The 14,909-nt window shown below is 45.2% G+C and overlaps 1 protein-coding gene across 2 annotated transcripts; it reads right to left on the bottom strand.

Moving 5' to 3' along the window:
• Positions 1-4,818: 4,818 nt before the first annotated feature.
• Positions 4,819-12,266, bottom strand: LOC148508000 (uncharacterized). 2 transcript variants are annotated; one of them, XM_088445115.1, is made up of 5 exons: positions 12,220-12,266; positions 10,873-10,990; positions 9,864-10,043; positions 8,866-8,947; positions 4,819-6,467 (listed from the first exon to the last, which is right to left on the bottom strand). In XM_088445115.1, the coding sequence occupies exons 2-5, from the start codon at positions 10,948-10,950 to the stop codon at positions 5,140-5,142; spliced, it is 1,668 nt and encodes a 555-aa protein (XP_088301241.1). In that variant the 5' UTR covers positions 10,951-10,990; positions 12,220-12,266; the 3' UTR covers positions 4,819-5,139. The 2 variants fall into 2 exon arrangements, with proteins under 2 accessions (XP_088301241.1, XP_088301240.1); XM_088445114.1 differs by having other exon boundaries at positions 12,116-12,245.
• Positions 12,267-14,909: the final 2,643 nt, after the last annotated feature.

Raw genomic sequence — 14,909 nt, 5'->3', positions numbered from 1 at the left:
GGGACGAGACGGGGTGGGATCGGAGGCAGGGCAAGATGCCCAATGCTGAGAGCTGCAGCCAGCAACAATGCAGCTCTCAGCATTAAAAAAAAAAAAAAAACATCACAACACCATCGAATAATTACCATTTGGTGGCAGCAAACATCAGAATGCTGCCATCGAATGGTAAAAACACTACCATCACAAGAAAAACACTGATGGTTGGCAAAAATCATTCATCGATGTCCATCCCTAGTCTAAACGGGTAGGCAATGTTTGTCACTCCAGCTACTGTGGAACCATACATGCCGACTTTCTGGGTTGGCACTGCAGGGGCGTGGCAGCAACAATGGTGGTGCAGGGGGCATGGCAGCACCATCGGTCCCCCCTGGAATGCAGACTTTCAGTTGTTAAGTGGGTGGCTGCCAGGAGGGTGGGATTGATTTTTCTACTGTGGTGGCCAGCCTGGAAAACTTGCCCTCCCTTGCAGGCGACTGGTAGCGCCACCCGATTTTCGTGAGCCTCCCGGCCGTTGCTGGGGAGTCAGCAAGTATGTGCCCTGCCACAGTTTTACCATGCTCCAACAGCAGATCCAGACCCTCCCAACATGACCCCTTCCACCAGGTACAAAATACTTTGCTCCTGGTTTTCTCAGTCACCTGTTTTAAACTGATTAATCCACAAGAAACGTTTTTAGCACGTGACAACAATCATACGTTATGAGGACAGTCCAGGAGCAGATCATTTGTACTTGGTTGACGGGGTCATTGTTTGAAGACATGCAAATCTGTGGAAGGCACACCTCCCAACTGTCCCACGTTTTTGGCACTGTCCCGCTGTCCTACCTACGGGCAGCAGTGTCCTGCGGGTAGAGGGGAGATTGGGGGGGGGGAGGACTGTGTCACACACTGCTCAGCATAAGGTGTGGTCGACAACACTGTGAAGGGAGAGGCTGGGGCTGCCCTGCAGCTCCTGAACTGATGGGCAAGCCCCCAGTATAACATAAACGGTGGCATCACACGCGGTCAGACACCCAAAAAGTCATACACCAGGGGACATGGCCTCCCTAGTGCTAGGCCACACACCCTTTTTGCATGCACAAGGGGAGTCCAGACGTGGCACTTTAAAATATGTAGTTCCATGGCAGCTGGAGTTTTGCATGTTTGCTACCCTTGGCCAAGCATAACCCTATTTACATTATCCTCCAGATCCTAGTAGTGTTACACACATCCCAGTCGTATTAGCACACTGGTACAGCAGCAGACATTAACCAAGTTTATATACCATATTTGCCAACTCTACCTCATTGTCAGGGAGACTCCCTGAAATAGTAGCAATCTCCCTGATGGCACCTTACCCCCATTATGAAGCTTTCAAATATAAACCCCCCAAAGATATATACATTCAAATGTGATCATTAGTATCATTTCCCTGCATTGGGTATAAGGCACAATGGGCCTGATTCCGAGCCGGACGCAATTAGCGCTCGCTCGTCCAGAAAATAGGGGTGGCTATTCAAATGAACCGTTCGCTGTTTGCGGTCTGTTCACGCCTCTAGGTCTGAACGAGCGAACAAAACTTGCGGTCGTTTTTTGGGAAACTACGCCCCCTGGCCGCTCACATCCTACGTCATGTCCGCTATTTATTAGATTAATCGAGTACATCGACCAGCGTATGAACTGCTCGCTATTCTTGTGGTTGGTTTTTGCTACCACAATTTTGCGAGCAGTTCTGGCTATAAAATAACCCAGTGACGTGGTCAATGACGCTGCTGTTTTAATTATGCACACCCATAAAACGCCCATTTTGACCTTTAAGCATGCCTGCGTTCTGATCTCCACACCCCGTTTTCAAGCACCTTCCCCTGTTACCACCCACATACGCCTCATTCTGTCACTCAAATTATCAGGCATTCGCTATTTTGCGAGCACATGAATTTCGGCCGCACTGACTGGTTCGCGCATGCGTATAACGATCCGTACGCATGCGCAGTTGGGCAAACATCGCTCGGAGCGAACGAGAGGCCGCTTACGAGTGCCTCTGAATCAGGCCCAATGATCCCTATGGCTACATGCATTGTCTGAAAAGTATCAGTGTGTTTTCATCAACAAGTAGATCTTAGTAACTCCTTTGGGGCTCATTTACATTTGGATTTAAATCAATTTTATGACACGCCTCTCAGATGTAGTAGTACACGCCCACTTTACCTCCACGCTCATAGGTGTTACTTTCACAATCTCCCTGAAAAGCATTTTCAAAAGTAGGCAAGTATGACTCATACTGTGATTCATTTGTTTTGCACTGTACTGTTTTCTACAAGCATGCCATGTCACACTGTAATTAACACTAGTCATACTTCTTACTTGCCTACTTTTGATAAAGCATTTCAGGGAGATTGTGAAAGTAAGACCTATGAGCGCACGTTACAGTGGGGGTGTACTGCTCCGCCTGAGAGGCGTGTCATAACATTATTTACATCCAATTGTAAACGAGCCCCAAAACAGTTAGTAAGATCTACTTGTTGATGTAAACACACTGATAATTTTCAGAAAATACATGTAGCCATAGGGATCAGTGGGTTAGATGTACGAAGCCCAGAAGCGGTATCAGCGCACGTTATGTGCGCTGATACCGCTTCTCCCCGATGTATGATCGGGGGTCTGGGCGGTAAATGACAGGGGCGCTGCTCGCAAAATTGTGGTAGCAAAAACCAACCACAAGAATAGCGAGCAGTTCATACGCTGGTCGATGTACTCGATTAATCTAATAAATAGCGGACATGATGTAGGATGCGAGCGGCCAGGGGGCGTAGTTTCCCAAAAAACGACCGCAAGTTTTGTTCGCTCGTTCAGACCTAGAGGCGTGAACAGACCGCAAACAGCGAACGGTTCATTTGAATAGCCACCCCTATTTTCTGGACGAGCGAGCGCTAATTGCGTCCGGCTCTGAATCAGGCCCATTGTGCTATGCGCCCCTGTCATTATCAGCGCTGCTATCTACAAGATAGCAGCGCCGACGGCAGGGCCATGTATGAACGGTCATAACGTATAACAGTTCGGCCGGCTGTAGCTGTCGTTATCGACAGCTACAACCTGGCGCTGCCCTATCTCCACAGCAGGGACAGCGCTGTCCCTGCTGTCGGCTCCAGGCTGCACGCGGGGATCTCGCGATACTTGCGAGATCCTGCGCATGCTCAGTGGAGCCGGCCGGGAAGAGACACAGCGCATCAGCACTAGGCTGATGCGCTGCTGTCTCTAGCGGGTAGCGCCGGAGGGGGGAGTTAACGCTCCCCCTCTCCGGCCGATGAGATGTTTATACATCTCATCGGCAGTGCTTCCTGCTTCGCCTCGGTAATGAGGCGAAGCGGGAAGCGTTATAGCGGCACGGTAAGTGCCGCTATAATACAACCACCCCATTGTGCCTTATACCCAATGCAGGGAAATACTAATGATACTAATTATCCCATTTCAATGTATATATCTTTTTTTTTTGTTTACATAACAGCTTCATAATGGGGGTAAGGTGCAATCAGGGAGATAGCTAGACTCTTCAGGGAGACAGGGAGATTGTAACTATTTCAGGGAGTCTCCCTGACAATCGGAGAGTTGGCAAGTACACTCAGGGGTGCTCCGACCACCTTCTCTTACAAGCTAGAATATGGCTCCTTGCGGATCACTTAAGTAATCTGTAGCCCAGACCAATATAGTGAAGGTAGGCTCTAGTGTACCGTCCTGCACCACGTGTATTAAGCATTGCTGTCTGCATTGTGGTATTTGTGTTTTCTTTGATAAAGCCCCCGATTGAGGAGCGAAACTGGTCAGAGGCTAGGACCCCGTGGGATATCTTGGCGACTCTGACTTACTTGCCTGTACTGAGAAACTCCCGAGAGACGGGTAGACGGTGCGCTACTGGACTGACAGTGGTGGTGAGGTTGAGGCTGAGATTTTGCCACGGCTGACAGAAAAATAACCTGACAGGTATCAGCCTCGCTGAGTCACCCGCTGGAGATTTAGTCTCCATCTCCCCTTCCCCCTCGCCAGCTTGTAGGGGGACGCCTGGATCTTCCTAAGTGGAGACATACTAACATTTATATGTGCCCAGTACCACTACTAATATGGAGTGATCTAAACAGGCATTACATTCAATTGACTGCAGTGACCATTCAAAGACTGAGATATCTTTTATTGTTATAGCTACAGATGTCACGAGTCTAATACAGCATATATCCCTTTCATATATTGGATTTAAGAGACTTAGGGCCTGATTCTGACCCGCTTGCGAGCGCTGTATGCTCGCAAGCGGGTCGATGGTGCCTAAGTGCGCATGCGCACGATGGAGGGAGCTCCGTCGTGCCCATGCGCAAGAACCGGCGAGCGACGGGGAATCCGTCGCTCGGGGTCTCGCACCAAAGGGGGCGTGCTGTCGATGGTGAGTGACAGCACGCCCCCTTTGGTGGGCGTGCCGGGGGCGTAGCTGCCAGACGGAGGCGTTCCCATGGGAACGCCTACCGTCTGGGTCCGGCCCCACTGACATCACTAGTGATGTCAGTGGGAGTGATTTTGGCTCTGATAGAGCCAAAATCACTCCAGGGCTTGCGGCAGCGAGACCCTACCGCAGGGTCTCGTCGCAAGCCCGATGGTCGCGATGGTCTTGACCATCGCGACCATCATCATGGACGCTCGCTAAAACTGTGGGTGGTAACCCACAGCTATGCTAGCGTCCATGAGGCCGCTCCAAATTGAGGTAGGAGGGCCCTGTTTCAGAGCGAGCGCTCTGGTCAGAGCGTTCGGCTCTGAATCAGGCCCCTAGATCCACCTCCTTTAGCAACCTTGATGAGCGGAGCCATAATAATTGACTCACTAAACAGCTTTGCAAAATTTTATTTTTATTATGTTTATTGATTCTCTATGGACAATTTGGAATATGGAAAAGAGATCAACAGGGCCCGGGTAATGGTGGGGAGCGTGACCAAATTCGGGAGGCATACCCATGCCCCCTTCCAAAAAAACCTGAAAAAAGGTGGACTTTAAATTTTGTAAGTTGCACAATTGTGAAAACTGGACAGATGAGTTTCCTTGCAATTTTTATTACAACTTGACATCCACAAACTTTTATTTGGAAAAATAATACACACTGCCTTTTTAGTTACTACCATTAAAATTATATTTTTCGTCTGTGAATTTTTAAATGTTTTACAACATTTGATTTCTCTGCAAAACTCTTACCACATTCTGAGCAAGAGTAGGGTTTTTCTCCTGTGTGTATACGGAAGTGTTTATTCAAAGAGGTCTTTTGTACAAAACGTTTTCCACACACGGAGCAACAAAATGGCCGCTCTCCTGTGTGGATTCTCAAGTGCTTGGAAAGACCCGACTTGGTCGTGAATTGCTTTCCACAGTCAATGCACGGAAATGGTTTTTCTCCCGTGTGAACTCTAAGGTGGTTTGTGAAATCTGTCTTTTGGCGAAAAGTTTTTCCACACTCCAAACAAGTAAATGGTTTCTCCCCCAGGTGAGTTTTCAAATGGTCATTCAAATCGTGCTCCCGGAAAAATGTTTTTCCACATTTAGAGCAAATATACGGCTTCTCTCCTGGACTCAATCTCCAGTTTCTGTGGAGTTTTCCAGCATTACCTTGTGTTCCATATTGTTGGTTTGAATGCAACTTCTTCTGAGGTAGTATTCTTTGGTTTGTGGAATTTTCATCACATGAGACTGATTCCTCCTTACTGTTAGATGTATACGGTGTATGATATGTGGGTGTACATATGTCAGTGTCTGTGAGGTCTCCTGCATCACATGAGACTGATTCCTCCTTAATATGAGTAGATGTATACTGTGTATGATATGTGGGTGTATACATGTCAGTGTGTGTGAGGTCTTCTCCATTACATGAGACTAATTCCTCCTTAGTATGAGTAGATGTATACTGTGTATGATATGTGGGTGTATAAATGTCAGTGTCTGTGAGGTCTTCTCCATTACATGAGACTGATTCCTCCTTAATATGAGTGGATGTATACTGTGTATGATATGTGGGTGTGTACATGTCAGTGTGTGTGATGTCTCCTCCATCACATGAGACTGATTCCTCCTTACTATGAGTAGATGTATACTGTGTATGATCTGTGGGTGTATACATGTCAGTGTGTGTGAGGTCTCCTCCATCACATGAGACTGATTCCTCCTTAATATGAGTAGATGTATACTGTGTATGATATGTGGGTGTATACATGTCAGTGTCTGTGAGGTCTTCTCCATTACATGAGACTGATTCCTCCTTAATATGAGTGGATGTATACTGTGTATGATATGTGGGTGTATATATGTCAGTGTCTGTGAGGGTTCCTCCATCACATGAGACTGATTCCTCCTTACTATGAGTAGATGTATGCTGTGTATGATATGTGGGTGTATACATGTCAGTGTGTGTGAGGTCTCCTCCATCATATGAGACTGATTCCTCTTTACTGCAGGTCTCCGATAAAACTGTTAGAAGGATAAAAGAATAACAGGGTTTTATTCGCTAACTAAAATTTAAACTAAAACCAATAAGGACACAGAAAAACAATATTTTAAAAAAATACAGAATGTGTCCTGCTAATGGCAATAGAGTCTCTGGAAAGGAATGTCTTACAGGAAATGAGGCTGCTGCAATGGAAGAACATACTAGTTTGGTCAGAGAAGTTCATAAATAGGTTTGTACCTATACATTACATGATCACAGACATGAAGAACACCAATGTAGAAGGGAAACCTACCTAGATTATGTCTGACCAGAACAGTCCTGAAGACCTAGGTAATGCAGCACTTGTAAGAGAAGTGATTTGTTGACAGTGTCAAATGCAGCAGCCAAGTCCAGGAGAGGCAGTGAAACACGTAGATTGTTTCCCTACCATTGGTGCACTTTTGATCTGGATTACCACAAGGTCTTACACTGGATGGCATCTCTTTGTGTCTCCTGTCACTGGTGAGAACATACTGCCTTACAAGCATAATATAAAGACTATTTGCCTGGTCCTGATAATAACATTTTAACAAATAGAAGACATAAGGGAATTATAAGGGAAAGAGGGCCTGATTCAGAGCCGGACGCTCTGACCAGAGCGCTCGCTCTGAATCAGGGCCCTCCTACCTCAACTTGGAGCGGCCTCATGGACGCTCGCAGAGCTGTAGGTGACCACCCACAGCTATAGCGAGCGTCCATGGCGATGGTCAAGACCATCGCGACCATCGGGCTTGCGACGAGACCCTGCGGTAGGGTCTCGCTGCCGCAAGCCCTGGAGTGATTTTGGCTCTATCAGAGCCAAAATCACTCCCACTGACATCACTAGTGATGTCTGTGGGGCCGGACCCAGACGGTAGGCGTTCCCACGGGAACGCCTCCGTCTGGCAGCCACGCCCCCGGCACGCCCACCAAAGGGGGCGTGCTGTCAGTCACCATCGACAGCACGCCCCCTTTGGTGCAAGACCCATAGCGACAGCTTGGCTGTCGCTATGCGGGTCTCGCGCATGCGCACGACGGAGCTCCCTCCGTCATGCGCATGCGCATTAGGGCACCATCGACCCGCTTGCGAGCGTCCTGCGCTCGCGAGCGGGTCTGAATTAGGCCCAGAGTGTCTACCCAGAATATTGTAACTCTGCCGGAAACTGTCAGAAGGATACATCTGTTCTGCACCGTGGGCCTGGACTAATGAGGATCGGAAGTCAGTGGCATACTCCCGGTGAGCGGCTTACACAAAGAAGCTAACTGTGGTTGCGCTGAATAGACTATTATTATACAAGCAGCCGTGATAGCTACAGTCATACTGGTCGGAATTCTAAGCAAGTGCTTCCCTCCACACTATGAGACACCCTTCGATCTGACCCTGTGTGGTCTCATAGAACTGTTCCAAATAACTAATCAGTGCTTAGCAGTGTGTGGAAAAGAACGATGTGCTGATATACTCCCCATCTGATATGAGTGACATACACTCTATAGCAAGGGTGGGCAATAAGCGGCTCCCCAGCTGTTGTTGAACTACACCTCCCAGCATGCCCTGCCAAAGTTTTGCCATTTGGTCATGCTAAAACTGTTGCAGGGCATGCTGGGATGTGTAGTTTAACAGCAGCTGCAGGGCTGCTTATTGCACACCCCTGCTCTATAGAGATCAATTACTCCTGTGAAGTGTTCTTGGATGATGGTTTTATCACAGTGCTGCAGCTGCTATTGTAGTGTAGTATACAGAAGGTCCAAGAGCTGTTCTGTAATACCCGGATTCCTCCAGGATTAACTAAGTATACATTTCTGAGCATTGAGACTACTGAGCAATAAAGCACCATCACTACACTCAGTTCTACTGGTGTCGTATTTTATTATATATGTATTAACTTCATTTGTTTATTGGTTTAATTTATGGTGATTTATTATATGCAGCTATCTGTAAGGAATAAATGTTGATTTTATTTTTTTAAACTGGTGTAAATACAGAATTTATTCTTCTAGGAGCAGCATTGATAACTAAGGAGATTATTAGTAGTTATCGTTTATTTAAACATTATTGTACCCGGATTTGATTTTGTATTATTACAATTAAAAATATAATGCTTTTATTACCCCTTTTACCCAATCCCGAAATTAATCCCCGGATCCAGAGATTGGAGCACGGTAATCATAAAAATCCTGGGATTACAAATATATTTGGGGAAATATATTTGTGGATTGGAATCCCCATATATCAGTAATGAGAGACAGCCCTGTGTATTTAGGAGATCTGCACTGTGCAGGGGTTGTGTTGTATTCAATATACAATTTTTATTTCAGAAAACGGTGATGGATGTACAAAGATGAGAATCTTCATGATATAGACCAACCTATTCTATTCACAATCATTAAACTTCCACATACCCAGCGATACATAGGTCTGGTTAGTCTTCATTGTTATATCTTTATACAATCCCTCGTGTCCTTCAAGATACTCCAGCTCCTCCTATATAGAGACATAGACAGTGACATCCTCACACTTTATAGGAACCTCACACACACAATGATACAGGCATCACCCAGACACATCCCCTGGTGTTACTGTATAATGTCCCATTCCCAGCAGTCACCTTTCCAGTCATCACCCAGACACATCCCCTGGTGTTACTGTATAATGTCCCATTCCCAGCAGTCACCTCTCCAGTCATCACCCAGACACATCCCCTGGTGTTACTGTATAATGTGCCATTCCCAGCAGTCACCTCTCCAGTCATCACCCAGACACATCCCCTGGTGTTACTGTATAATGTGCCATTCCCAGCAATCACCTCTCCAGTCATCACCCAGACACATCCCCTGGTGTTACTGTATAATGTCCCATTCCCAGCAGTCACCTCTCCAGTCATCACCCAGACACATCCCCTGGTGTTACTGTATAATGTCCCATTCCCAGCAGTCACCTCTCCAGTCATCACCCAGACACATCCCCTGGTGTTACTGTATAATGTCCCATTCCCAGCAGTCACCTCTCCAGTCATCACCCAGACACAGCCCCTGGTGTTACTGTATAATGTCCCATTCCCAGCAGTCACCTCTCCAGTCATCACCCAGACACATCCCCTGCTGTTACTGTATAATGTCCTATTCCCAGCAGTCACCTCTCCAGTCATCACCCAGACACATCCCCTGGTGCTACTGTATAATGTCCCATTCCCAGCAGTCACCTCTCCAGTCATCACCCAGACACAGCCCCTGGTGTTACTGTATGATGTTCCATTCCCAGCAGTCACCTCTCCAGTCATCACCCAGACACAGACCCTGGTGTTACTGTATAATGTCCCATTCCCAGCAGTCACCTCTCCAGTCATCACCCAGACACAGCCCCTGGTGTTACTGTATAATGCCCCATTCCCAGCAGTCACCTCTCCAGTCAGCAGCTGAATGATCTTGTTGGTGAGTTCCAGGATCTTCTGTTCATTGTGTCTCTCATATATCAGTGAGTGAGGTGGAGGCAACGTGGTGGGGTTCTGGGTTCTTCTCAATCCTCGGGAATGGCTGCTGGGTGTTATTCTTTGACCAGATTTTTTCGAAACAATATAATCCTACGTATAAGGAGACATTAATAAAAAATATAGTGCCCAGAGAACAACACCAGACATACAAACATATCATCAGGTATAGCACATCTAACTAATTAAATCTGTTCCCTCAGAATTTCTGATATTAATATTCTGCTTTATTAAAAGATATAGAATTGATGTCACTGTGACACTCCCAGCCTTCCTAACCTCCCCAGTCAGATCCCTGTGTTAGTAATAAAGATAACAGTGATGTCACTGTGACACTCCCAGACTCCCTCACCTCCCCAGTCAGATCCCTGTGTTAGTAATAGAGATAAGAGTGATGTCACTGTGACACTCCCAGACTCCCTCACCTCCCCAGTCATGTCCCTGTGTTAGTAATAGAGATAAGAGTGATGTCACTGTGACTCCTAGACTCCCTCACCTCCCCAGTCAGGTCCCTGTGTTAGTAATAGAGATAAGAGTGATGTCACTGTGACTCCTAGACTCCCTCACCTCCCCAGTCAGGTCCCTGTGTTAGTAATAGAGATAAGAGTGATGTCACTGTGACACTCCCAGACTCCCTCACCTCTCCAGTCAGGTACCTGTGTTAGTAATAGAGATAAGAGTGATGTCACTGTGACTCCTAGACTCCCTCACCTCTCCAGTCAGGTCCCTGTGTTAGTAATAGAGATAAGAGTGATGTCACTGTGACACTCCCAGACTCCCTCACCTCCCCAGTCAGGTCCCTGTGTTAGTAATAGAGATAAGAGTGATGTCACTGTGACACTCCCAGACTCCCTCACCTCCCCAGTCAGGTCCCTGTGTTAGTAATAGAGATAAGAGTGATGTCACTGTGACACTCCCTCACCTCTCCAGTCAGCAGGTAGATGATCTCCAGGGTGAGGTTTAATATCCTCTCAGTCCTGCAAATCCTGCTCCTCTCCATCCTCCGTGACTCAGCCAGATGATATATTCAGAATACCAACCTAAATATTAAATGGTCAAAGAGGGAAAATGTACATTCAAATTTATTCACAGACACATATAAAACAATCTGCACCAACAATAATCCAAGATGACATAATACTAGTATATTAAATTATAAAACAATCTGCACCAACAATAATCCAAGATGACATAATACTAGTATATTAAATTATAAAACAATCTGCACCAACAATAATCCAAGATGACGTAATACTAGTATATTAAATTTTGGACAAAGACTTCGGGGCCTATTCATCAAACGATAAATGGCCTGGTAACCATGCGGAAACGCTACTTTCAGCATGTTTTAGTTACCGGGCCATTCATCATCAGGGGTCCGATAGGACCCCCTGATATCCTGCAAACTCTGAAAGCTGAATGTTTTCTTGAGTTTGCTCATGAAAACAAGCGCAATATTCCGAGCAGATCCCCCCGACGCCTTCTCATGGACTCCCCAGCAGCTGTGCACATGCGTGACTTCAGGCCGACGGAGAGGAGCTAACCGAGGGGACAGCTGATTTTCGGAGCAGCTGTCCCCGCAGCGGAGCAATGATGAATTGCTCCAGTGTAATCTATCCCCCGCTGCGAGTTCAATACTTAATCATCGGAGGCTTAATACCCAACTTTAATAAAATCCAAACTATAAAATAATCTAATTTAGAACATAATAATTTGTATTCCTACCAATGTACAATTCATGAATATAGGATTCATTATATATATATATATATATATATATATATATATATATATATATATATTTATATCATAATATAACATCCCATTACCTGTGTTCCTACCGATATACAATCCAGACTATATAACATTCTGTCTATATTTAAACCATAATATAATCAAAGACTGTAAAATTAATATAAATCCACATAATCTGTATTCAGATTAATATACAATCCATCACTGTAGAGTTGCTGATACAAATTTCATGAACCATACTCCTGTTTACATATAGTCTATGACTAAAGCATTATATAACAATCTATTAACAATATTGCTACCATGACTATGGAAGCACAAATTTAGCATCCCATAATCTGGATTCCTACAAATAATGCAACCCATGACCACAGAGTTACTGATAAACATGGTATCATTTGTATTCCTACCATTATACAATCCTATGGCTGTAGAATTGCTAATACGTCTCTTAATAATCTGTATTTCTATTTATAGACATTCAATCATCTTCTTATAAATCATAGAATCCTACTTGGACCACATCATCTTCAGTATAACTCAGTGACATTTAATTGCAATGTTACTCCGGAAATAATAGGTCACCATTTCCTGTCTGTGCGTTCCACCTGCATGACTTCCGCGTTGTGCGTTCCACGTGCCTAACTTCCTCGTTGTGCGTTGCAGCTGCATGACTTCCGCGTTGTGCGTTTCACCAAGACTTTTACGGTCCCCCGCTTTTTGTGAATGCGTTCCACGCGTGTTTACTCTCCTGTGTGGAGTGGACCCCTGGGATGATACAAAGTACAGAGGAGGCTGCTGTTATGTATAGTGGGCTATTACTATGTAATCCTTACAACCGTGTTTGTCTCATTGATTGTTCCCATTGTGAATAAGAGCAAGTTCCAGTAAAGTCTCAGTCTAACCAATGTATTATTACAACACACAGGATAGAGTGCAACTCCCATGTTTCTATTGAAGTGAATAGATCCCCTTCAGTTTTTGTACCTTGACGTTATCAGCGTGTTTACTTTATATAGAGGGGGCAGCCATGTGGTGGCCAAAGTTGGTCTGGAGTGCACACTCAGTTGGCTTTTATTTTTTTTCTGTTTTATTAATATACTAGGTGTATTCAGTCAGTGTGACCAGACCATGATATTGCAGATCTCCTGAATTAGACCAATGACATATAACAGCGGTCTGTCATTATACAGTGTGCAAATCCATTATAGGGGGCCTACAGTTGTTATATAAAAAAAAATCGGAAGCCCTGGACATTTTCCATATTGTTTCAAGTTATTGGACACATTACAACCCTGTCGGCAATCTCCCATATCGACTGTCAACAAGGCGTATGTATCCCGTGGGACGATGCCCAGCCGCAGTAATAATACCTAATAATGCGTCCAGCAACATCCATGTGGCCGGTAATATGCCCAGAAGTAGTTTAGTGGCCGGCAGTTGTGATATAATACAGAATAGGCCTGCCTGTAATAACAATGCCAAAATGTTGAGCAGCGGTAATATGCCCAGCCGTGGTATTATGTCCAGCAATGTGACCGGCGTATGGTTACCCCCTAACCATGTCCTGTATCCTGATCCTACAACCTCATTGGCTGGTCCTGTGTCTTCTGATCTTGTCAACTGCGACACACCAGCTACTAATTGTACATTACTGGAAGAACATATACTCACATTATAGCGTGCCTGCTCCATCACGCTCAGTACTTATCACAACTAATCCACATCTCCCCCATCACTCCATCATGGAACTATTCAATGCATCTTCTCTATTTTCCTTATGTTCACAAAACATATATCCAACCTCCAGTGCCCTATTTCTCTCTACACTCTACTTCCCTCATTGCCTGTCTGCACCTATGCATGGTCCTGCACACTGTCCACTTGCATGTACGTATGGACTATTCATTTATAAATCCCTAAAGCTCCTTGCCATTACATAGTATACCACCTCTGTCAACACCTCCCATGCAGATCTGCAGGAGATTCGCCCTTACTCATACACATGGAGGTAAGGTGCTGTAGTAGTCAGCCTACTCTCTCCATAGAGCACCTTCTGAGCAGTACACCTGTAACTCTTTCCACAAAGTCTACACCGTCCATTACCTCCACTCCACCCACATGTTGCTGTCCCCTCACTTATTTCCTATGCTTTGCTCTATCTACTTTCATACCAGGCTATTTCAACTTTCCCATTGATAACCCCGTTATCTCTGCTGCCAGAAAAATTATTTTGCTTAGTACTTTTTTTAGTCTCTCCCAGTGGACTTTATACCCCACTCACTGGGGTGAATTCTTCATTTGCCTTAAGTTTTCCCGTTTCTTTTTCTTCTCAAGTATTAGAAGCCCATCAATCCTCCAATCAAAACCTTCAGCCTCACCTTACCTTATACTACCCCCTTCACCCAAATTCACATGCACACTGCAACACCAGAAGAGTAAGTACTGTACCATAGGTGCAGATGCTATTGGGCCCATACTAAGGGGGAGGGCTGTCTTCCTTATCTGTCCCATGTTTCAAGTTGTTTTACCATTGGGTGATACATGGGTCCCTTACACATGTTGTGATCGAGGCCACAAACAGGACCATAAGGATTTTGACATAACTGATCACTCTGCATCCCCCCCTCATTTTATTGGATTTTGTAGCTCAGGTCTCTCCTGGTTCAATTCCTACTTCCCTAACCATTTGTCTGAATATTTTATTTTCTTTATCCTTTGACTTCTGTGCAGGGCAGAGGCACAGGGCTTAACTAACATTAAGCATTATTGCAGTTGTTCAATTCATTTCATGTAGTAATTCGAAGCCTGCTAGAACACGGACACTGGTGGAGGAAGAGAGCTTGAACATAGTTCACTCTCTACCTGCCTATGTCTCCCTTGGCCTTCCGACCCACCCCATCATATGCCACACTTAAAATTCCAGTCTTCGGGCACATCTGGACCTTGGGAAGCATCTGGATGATGTAGACTGGGAAGAAGTGAGAATGCACTCTGTAAATATAATAATATATATATATATATATATATATATATATATATATATATATATATCGCTGTTTCATTCGTGCAATGTAGCAACAAGATTGCATACACCCAATCCAGATATCCCGGACAGATGCTGAACAGCAGAAGGCTTGTTCCTCCACAAATGGTGGACTAGCCCAAAATTGTCAGCATTCTATCTAGATATCAACAATCTCA

The sequence above is a fragment of the Taudactylus pleione genome, unplaced genomic scaffold (genome assembly GCF_031769625.1).
Source record: "Taudactylus pleione unplaced genomic scaffold, aTauple2 ptg000377l, whole genome shotgun sequence".
Taxonomy (NCBI): Eukaryota; Metazoa; Chordata; class Amphibia; order Anura; family Myobatrachidae; genus Taudactylus; species Taudactylus pleione.
This window is presented reverse-complemented; position numbering and strand designations above follow the sequence as displayed.